At 35.6% G+C, this 9,662-nt stretch overlaps 1 protein-coding gene and 1 pseudogene across 1 annotated transcript; one reads left to right on the top strand and one right to left on the bottom strand.

Annotated features, from left to right (window-relative positions):
* Positions 1-1,807: 1,807 nt before the first annotated feature.
* Positions 1,808-6,475, bottom strand: LOC142532812 (uncharacterized; annotated as a pseudogene).
* Positions 6,476-7,498: 1,023 nt separating this feature from the next.
* LOC142533252 (protein ANTAGONIST OF LIKE HETEROCHROMATIN PROTEIN 1-like) lies at positions 7,499-9,431 on the top strand. Its single transcript, XM_075639942.1, has one exon. It carries the CDS (start codon positions 7,623-7,625, stop codon positions 9,219-9,221), a length of 1,599 nt encoding a protein of 532 aa, XP_075496057.1. The 5' UTR covers positions 7,499-7,622; the 3' UTR covers positions 9,222-9,431.
* Positions 9,432-9,662: the final 231 nt, after the last annotated feature.

The following is a 9,662-nucleotide window of genomic DNA, read 5'->3' as shown; positions in this document are numbered from 1 at the left end:
TTAGTACTTTGGCATTAAACAAAACATATATAACTTGGCTAGTTTAACTAAAATTGTTGCTCCTTAATTTGCTTTAGATTTAAGCTCTTGGAGATCATTTCGTGCTAAAAAACAAGAAAGGCCTATTTCAAAGAGATGATTGATTTGTAAAAATACCAACTGAATTGTTTTAACTGGTGATATGTTGGGAGATTTGGTTTTTGGTTTATCTATGATTCATCTAGTTTCATGTGGAGAAGGCAAAAGTAGTATGGGAAATTAGCTCACTTACTATCATAAATCACTAACTACTATTGAAGATATTGTTTGTTTATAAGGATGAAACTCCACAGTCTAAAAAATAATGCAAATAGAAGAAACAGAGTGTTTTAGAAGACGTTACAATACGACAAAAATGCTAAACAATCCGTTGTTCGTAGGCCATTTAAAACTGTTGTAATTGAGGCGATTGTTGAAAGTGCGTTCAATGACAACGGTTTTAAACCGTTGTCGTAGTGATCATTAGTGACGGTTGTTATTAAACCGTCGACGGTTAAACTAAATCCGTCGTTATTAGCGATGGTTTTCTAGTAAAACCGTCATATATTCAACATCGGTTTAGTAAAACCGTCGATAAATATAACAACAGTTTAAGTATACCGTTGTTGTTTGTCCAAAAAACACGCTAATCCACAACGGTTTTAGAAAACCGTTGTCGTTTGCCAAAAAAACACGTTAATAGACAACGGTTTATAAATATGATCCGTTGTCGTTGACCCCCCAAAAAAAGCTAAAAGAAAACGATTTTTAGAAAAACGTTGTCGTAGACACATCAAAGACAACTGTTTTTAAAAAACTGTTGTTTATAAGCGGGTTTTTTTAGGCTACGACAACAGTTTTTATTGAAACCGTTGTTAAAAGAAAAAACACAACAGTTATAATAAAAAACCGTTGTCTTTGATGTGTTGTTGAATGCATATTTTCTTATAGTGTTAATTACTTGGAAGAAAGGAAAGCGTGGTAGTTTTGTTTGGGGTGCATTTGGATGGATGGATGGATGTGTGAGTTTTTTGAGAAAAAAATCAATAGATATTAAATTACTAGATTGACAAGAAATTATTCTGAAACCTTAATTTTATTTTTAAGTAAAATGGATACAGTGGATTTGAGATATGAATTTAAAATCGAATATCCTCAAATCTGCTTATCCAAATGCACCTTTTGGTTTAGGGTTTACTCATTAAATTATCCCTATCTTTTTTTATAATTTCTTGATGGGGCATTGATTTTTTATTTTTGTTTTCTTTTTATGAAATCTGGCTTCAAATTTAGTCTCTCTATAGACTTGATTTGGGCAGAGATTTTTCCTTCATATGTACGTCTTTCTTGTGCTTTTTGTGGGAGTAAATTGTTCGTTTAAGTTCGGATAAAGGGAAATAGAACCCTAAATGCTTATCTATTAAACTATAAAATAAAGAATTTGATCGGTACAAATTATTTAATGAAGTTATTCTTTTTGTACAAATTATTTAATTAAGTTTTGGTGGGGGTGCAAATGCTTCTTTAGTTTCGAGCAAAGCAACATATGGAAACTAGCCCGTGGCTGCATTGAGTTTTTATTTTTGGTAAATAATAAAGCTTTGAGAATAAAAAAAGTATCAAATATACTCTTAATTTGGCCAAAACAAAAGCAAAAAATAAGTAAAGAAAATAATTATTTTGTACTAATTTTGTTTTTAAGTTTTGATTAATTGTTAAAGAAAGTGTTGTTAATGGTATTGTCAAAAGGAAATAATTCTATGGGTAAACGAAAAATATCAAGAAAGTATTAACTTAAATTCACTTTCACCAGAAGACATTGGCTTCAGCATCTCATTGACACTCGAAACATCAAATAATAATATTTAAAAGCAATTGCATATTGGCTATCAATCACATATGGTGTCTGAATAACTAAAATACATAATACTGAGTGCTGTAGAAGGGACTGCATATCGGCTATCTGAAAAACAGTTCTTGACGATGTCTTGAAATGAGTTTTTCGGGTTTGATTCTGGCCATCTATCTACCAATCTGAAACCATATTCTGATGCAGCAGAAGTTAAAGATAGCTCGTCGACTTTGCGCAAAACTTGGCATAGAATCAAAACTGGTTTTTGATCCCGTTCCATAATTCTGCTGGATGACATCAATTTTCGTGCGGTAGCAAACAAGGGATTAATCGCCTGAGGAATATAAGTTACATCCGTGTCAATAATAACATCAAAACCTTTCCTGTTTAGTTTCTGGATAGCATCTATATCGGTTTCATTACCCCATTCTAGTTTTCTCACTTGTAGTGTATCGAGAAATGGTGATTTGAGGTTTGAGGATACATTTTCAGTCAAGAAAATCGAGTGCTTTTGCGTCACCATCAGTGGCAACGACAATGTCGGCAAATCTAGCAGCGATCATTGGACAGATTCCACTGCAGCCACATCCAAGTTCTAAAACCCTTTTACCAGAGACAATTTTACGAGTTGTGGCAAGTACATAAGCCATTAACCTAGCTGGTTCCCATAGCATTAAGCCGGTTGATGTGCAGGTATGTTGGTACTCTTTGGAAAGTAGTCTTATCTTGAAATAGTAATCATTTATTGCAACATCAACCACCTGAAAAATATGATAGAGAGCTATTCAGGCAAAGGCTCTTAAGATGAAAGAACAAATCCTATATTAAGATTCATGGTTTCGGGGTACATCAGGTGTAAGTAAGCGTTGAAGAAAGTTAAGGGTAGAGCAAAGGGTAAGGTGATCACCTCTTCACTGGAAGATGGCACACCAAACATTTCAACGGCCATGCCCTCGGATAAATCAATTTCAAACCCATTTTCAACATATTTTGGTTTATCATTATCCTATTGTAGATGACTCACTGCACTTCCAATTATACAGTGAGCTGCCTGAAAAACAGCTTGCACCCATCGCCTGCATGGGAGAATACATTTTTCTTATAAAAATGAATGAATGCACAGTCAAGATGCAATAGGTTTAGAATTCAAAGAATCCTTGTGAGGCATCTTACGAACGGGTGAATGTAATTGTGTTATTGGTGGCATTTGGAAGAAGCAAAAGGATATAAAGAGAGCAAATAATCTGTTAGCTGTATTTTTACTCTTCTTTTCTCGTGTTTGCTAGGAAAATTTTCCATGATACTAACTTTTACAATAGCTGAATTAAGAAAGGTACATTTCTGAATTAAAACGTAAAACTGCACAATTTCCGATATCATCAACTAAGCACAACCATCTCATATTCTAGAGCAGGGTGTTTCTGTACGAAGATGAAATCAGATATGCAGAGCGAAGAAAGTACACGGGGTTTGTGATATTTAAACAAATGATAATACATCCTAGCGCCACCAATGTTTGTTCCATTCAAATGTAAGAGCATTCCCTATTTTAAGTAACAACTGAATTCAGAAAAAATCATATATATAATATGATATTGCCTAGAAGGATTCTTTATCACAATAATCTCAAATGATTCACCTATTCATCACAATCTCTCTTGATCTATTTTCCACTTGCTTGCAGCACAAAACATGTTCTTTCATGTTGAATCCACTTTCTTTGAAAAGATTTTCCAAGAACTCAACTGAGAAGTAGAACGCTTGCTAGCAAAAGGAAGTATTTATTTGAAACTGGATATATTCATAGCAATTCAAGAAGCTTCAATCTGAATAAAGGTAGCTTACAGTTCCATCGCCCCTCACATAGAAGTTTTCGCTGATCTTTTGTTCCTTGCCAATAAACCTTTCCTGTTGGCACAATATATTAAATAAAAAGATGCGCCTTGCAACATACGAGACAAATACAAGTTGAATTGATGCATTAAAGGAAGAAACTCTAACAAAACTACATCCATTCGCATCATTCTGGGAGTATTTAAAAGCTCTAAGCATAAATCAAATTGGAACAGGTACCAGAAACAGGAATTTCATAACACAACAATCGCAAAGATTAATGAAATCCGGTCAGACTATTACCTGAGCAAGATCACCAGTAGCATAATCACGAAACGGTATATGACCATTTGGCTGGGTGTGGAATAATGAAATATATTAAAAAAAATTAGAGCATATTAACTCAACAATATGATGTCAATGTGGCTCAAGCAATCAATCAATCACCTTGAGGACATTTTTGATATTCTGTACCGCTGTAGGCATTTTCTCTGGCGACACTGCAGATAAAACAAATATCTATTTAAAAAGTCAGACAGTGGGTTAAAGGCAACATTCTTTGTAATCAAAAGAGGTACAAGAAAATAGACGTGATTTAAACACCACATTTAATTACTATATAAATTTAACCATAACAGGAAAAAATTCAAATTATTAGCAGCTTCATACGTACCATTGTCACGATGTCGACGGATGAAGGAGAAATATGCTGGAATAAATCATAAATGGTTAGATCACAAACAAATGCATTGACCCTTGCCTCTGAAGTCCCTGTGCCTCTGGAATAACATACACGACAGAACTACTTGTTATCAACAAACGCCTTCGAATGTCATATTTATAACAATGGAAACTCGAGACATCAAATGTTCACAACTGGAGATACAAAATATTGATATTAGCAAATTGCATAAACATACATATAAATACATTTATCATTATCCCAAAATATTAAACAAGAAATCTAACCTTAACCAGATCTACAGCACGAGGTGAGAAATCACATGCATGCACAAATACATCTGGGTATATTGCAAGCAAAGGAAATACAGTATTTCCAGCTCCACAACCAACCTAGTAAAAAACAATTGTGGTAAGGATCATATTTACAAGAAGTTCACGTGAAAGGCAGTTAAATATCTCAATTATTTAACATCGGATAACTACAAATTGTAACCAGGGGAATGGAAAAATGAAAATAAAAAATTTCCTGCACGCTCCTGCCTAATCCCTTGGGTAATACAAACGATCCATGGGGCATGAATTAGATGAGTTGGATGCTGAAATAAAAATTAAGTTAACGGTTAACCAACCGATGCTCGGCATAGTGGAATACCTCCAAAATAACCTGTCTTCCTTCTTCCTACAAAGATAGCAATTTGATTAAAATCTGGTTTGGTCCAAATTACTAATGTCGAGGTTGAATTACTCACAGAGAAGTGGTGTCCCCATTCTTTGTCCAGGTAATGCCGATCTTTAAAAAACTGAGGAATATGAAAACGCAAAAAAGTAACATCATCCTCCCGATGCCTAAAAGTGGTAAAAAATGATATGAGAAGAGACAAGAAAGTCAGGAATCAAGCAACTGCCAGAAACTCTAATAAGTGGATTGGTCACGCTTAAGTAAACCCTGTCAACATGGCACAAGTGATATCAACTTCCTGAGGGTTTGTCCAGTTTTTCACATTCCAAACATGATAAACATTAGCAGAACCAGAACAGAAAACTTTTGTCCAAACTTAGCATCTTCACTTCTTGTATCCATAAGACTTTGGTTAATCATATATCCCCTGAACACAAGTTTGACAATCATATTTCTTCAGCTTATTGGATAAGATGGAATGAATGAACCAACCCGGTCTTGATGACGTTTATAAAATATATCCCAGTTCTTCTTTGCATCTCTTTCATACTTCTCTGGTAAAATTAATACCAATGTGGCGAATAAAGTTTATATAAAATACTTAAGAAGCTTCTTTGAAATTAAAGTGAAAAGTGATGGCAGAACCTCTCCAGAAGCCAGATATTTCATCATTTGGAGTTGAATATATTTGTATCTTTGGCTGTTTTGGTGGTTGATTTCTGTCCACGCTTGCTGCCATTTTTGAGGTGGTTGACATTGCCCTCTATCTTTTCTACTACAAATAAATCGGTGAGACAATAAAATTCAATAATTAATATCAAAGCATTAATCTTCGTTTAACAAATAATGCAACAAAGATACTTTCGGGAATTCAAAAAAGCCTAGTAAGTAAAATTTTCAAAGTTAAGTAACCAACTAAACTTTTGAGATACTTGGGCGATGAGCTACATAGCAATCAGTCATTCCAACAACACAGAAACTAAACCACTGCCCAAAGAGACGAAAAAAAAATAAAAATTGAACCTTCAAAATTATCATAAAGTATACCGGCGAATCAAATCTTCGGCTAAGAACAGAAGCTCCATTTACAGTTCGATTAATAGCCATTTCATAAGAATTCGTAAGTATTCGTCAGCAAAGGAAAAATTCAAGCAGGTACGACAAAGTAAATTGAAAAATCCAACCTTTTCCCAATATCTTCACTAAATGGAATGAATCGAGCAGCGTTTGCTCCACTTGAATCGGCGACCTTTCCCTCCGTTCAAAAAAATTTCCGCAAATCAAAATGTATATATACCTGATTGAAAACCATTGGGAAGCATTGGAGCTGTTGAGATGCAGAGGAGTCGTGAACCTATCGTAAGATCAGTCAGCATACATCCCTTCACAGATTCCAATTTCCAAAAATATCCTCCCTTCTTGACATTCTCACGAATCTGTGCACATGCCACGTTTTAATCATATTTTTATTTACAATAAAAAATATAATATTTTTATAAAATTCAAAATAAAAAATAATATTTTTAACATAAAAAATAATACTTTTTCATAAATGACCCAAATAAAATATCTGTCTCATAAAATATGAACCGTGAGACCGTCTCACACAGATTTTTGCCAATGTCTTTTATATCCCTTATTTAAATATGTGATATTGTTTTTATTTATTTTTTGGTTGCTTGTTAGTTGATAAATTATGCAAAAATTTAAACCTTACTAAATTTTATTTACCAAGAAACAAATAACAAGCTTTGATTTGTCATCAAATGGTGAAAAAAATATATGTCGTCATTCGATCGCTATGAGTTTTCTAGATATCTTTAAATCTATTTTACACAAACTTTACATTTTATACTTTTTCATGATAAAGTAAAAAAATCTTATAACCTGAATTTGATCAAATTTTATACGATTTCACTAAGTTTTCGTTCGATTGCTCTCGGTCGTTTTTTGATTTATTTCACAGTAGCTTTACATTTTACGCTCTCATCAATTAAAATATATCATAATATAATAAATATTTAAAAACATAAATCTCATCTCATTTTATACTATTTCACTATGTCACCTACACTAGTTTTCATTTTTATTTTCTCATCCACGAAAATTATATAAATATGGTAAATATTAAAAGGGGGTAAATTACTAAATTTAGTGGTAAATAGTTATAAATTTAGTGAATAGTAAAACAACATGATTTAAGTCATACTATAACATTTACTTTTATTATTATTGTTTAAGCTTTGCATCCTGAAAATATCAAACAAGTCCCTAATAAGAAAGTGGCCAACCAACCTGACCCAAACCGCGTGTCCTAATTCTGTCAATGTCACCGCCTATCCTCAATCCCAATGGGGGTGTTCACACCTACTTTCACACGTTGTCTCTCACTAAATCGATACGCATACATGCGTGTATATATATCAAATGTCAATGTTATACGCACACCTGACATCGAGTTCTTCAAACCCCGTTTCATAAGTGAGGCTTTCGCATATTTTGCGTTCACATTTGTTTTTCACGCATTATTTCGAGCAATTAAACTGCACGCTGTACATGAGGCGCTCCTTTTTGACAGGAAATCCCGATTTAGTCTCATTTTTGGGTGCTTTCGGCTTGTTTCAGGAATCCCATCTGGAGATGAGTGACAGGAAGCAGCATCAGAGAAAGAGAAGGCGGAAAGAGCACACGAGTGATGATGGGGTTGGGTCAATCGAAGATGGTGAGAAGAAAGAAGGGACTGTGAAGACTAAAGGGCTAGCAGAGATCTTGACTTCTTTGGTTATGCTGGAGGATCAAGCGAAGGAAGACGAGGAAGAGGTGGAGAAGGTGAACCGAGAAGAAAGGATTCATTTTGAGGAAAACCATGGTAAGAAAACTCGTGCAATGATGGATTATTCCTCCAATCTGCAGGATTATCACAGGGACGCGGAGTTTGCTGAAGGGACGCGGAAAAGAAAGGCCCGGGCTAATGCTTTGGCTGCCACTATCGCTGCTGCTATGTCCGTTGGTGCGGCTGATGTGAAGGATTCAGTTCTGCATATTGATGATAAAGGCATCGTGAGCGATAAGGCACCGGCGGCTGGGCCGCAGAGGCGGCTGTGGGTTAAGAACAGGTCGAAAGCTTGGTGGGATCAATGTAATAGTCCCGATTTTCCGGATGATGAATTCAAGAAGGCGTTCAGAATGGGGAAAGATACATTTGACTTGATTTGTAGTGAGTTAACCTCCGTAGTTGCTAAAGAAAATACCATGCTGCGGGACGCTGTCCCCGTTAGGCAACGTGTCGCAGTCTGTATATGGCGGTTGGCGACAGGCGAGCCGCTGAGGCTCGTTTCCAAGAAGTTTGGATTAGGGATTTCCACTTGTCATAAGCTCGTGCTCGAGGTTTGCTCCGCGATAAGGAACGTTATGATGCCAAAATACCTTAGATGGCCAGATGAGGATACCATTAGAACAATTCGGGAGCATTTCGAGGCCATGTCCGGGATACCTAACGTGGTAGGATCAATGTACACCACACACATACCGATAATCGCTCCTAAGATCAGTGTCGCGGCTTATTTTAACAAGAGGCATACCGAAAGGAATCAAAAAACCTCATATTCGATTACCCTTCAAGGTGTTGTGGATCCTAGAGGAGTGTTCACTGATGTGTGCATCGGCTATCCTGGTTCAATGCCAGATGATCAAGTGTTGGAGAAATCGACCCTTTTCCAACGAGCGAATGCCGGTTTCTACAATGGTGTTTGGATAGTTGGAGGATCAGGTTACCCTTTGATGGATTGGGTATTGGTGCCTTACACGCAGCAGCATTTGACTTGGACGCAGCATGCCTTTAACGAAAAAATCGGGGAGATGCAAAGAGTAGCTAAAGATTCATTTGCGAGATTGAAAGGGAGATGGGGTTGTTTGCAGAAAAGGACTGAGGTTAAGCTTCAAGATTTGCCGGTGGTTCTTGGGGCGTGCTGCGTTTTGCATAATATATGTGAGTTGAGGAATGAAGAGTTAGACCCGACACTTCAATTTGAGCTCGTCGACGATGAAATGCTTCCCGATAATGGATTAAGATCTGCTAACGCGATGAAGGCAAGGGATAAAATCGCACATAATCTTTTGCATCATAACCATGCTGGCACATCTTTTCTATCATAGACGATGGCGCAGAAAGTTTCGATCCCATTTTCGCCCAAGTTTATGCATGTTTTTCAAAGGAATACGTATAAATTATACATACGACATTGATGTTGTAATGACTTAAATTTATGATTGTTGTCTCGTAGATTCAGATCATACTCAGAAACCACAGATCAAATGTAATTCATTGTTCAAAATTGCAATATTTTAATTGAATTTCAATTGTTTTAGACCTTTTTTGCTTTATTGCCATCTATGTATATACATATCAAAAAATGCAGTATGAAATGAGTAAATCTGCTGTGAAATGAGTCGATTCGGTTCATATTTATCATAAATATAATATTTTTTCATGCGTCGTGCAATTGATTTATGTCACGAAGATTGCTTTGGAAAGCATGATACACCACATAGATTTCAAATCATGAACAGCAAATGGCATGAATCATCACTGTCCAA

This window comes from Primulina tabacum, chromosome 18 (assembly GCF_025594145.1).
Source record: "Primulina tabacum isolate GXHZ01 chromosome 18, ASM2559414v2, whole genome shotgun sequence".
NCBI lineage: Eukaryota > Viridiplantae > Streptophyta > Magnoliopsida > Lamiales > Gesneriaceae > Primulina > Primulina tabacum.
Note: the sequence above shows the minus strand (reverse complement) of the source record. Positions and strands in the feature narration are given on the sequence as shown.

Coding starts and splice junctions, on each gene's coding strand:
- LOC142533252 (XM_075639942.1), top strand. CDS start 7,623: ATGAGGCGCTCCTTTTTGACAGGAAATCCCGATTTAGTCTCATTTTTG.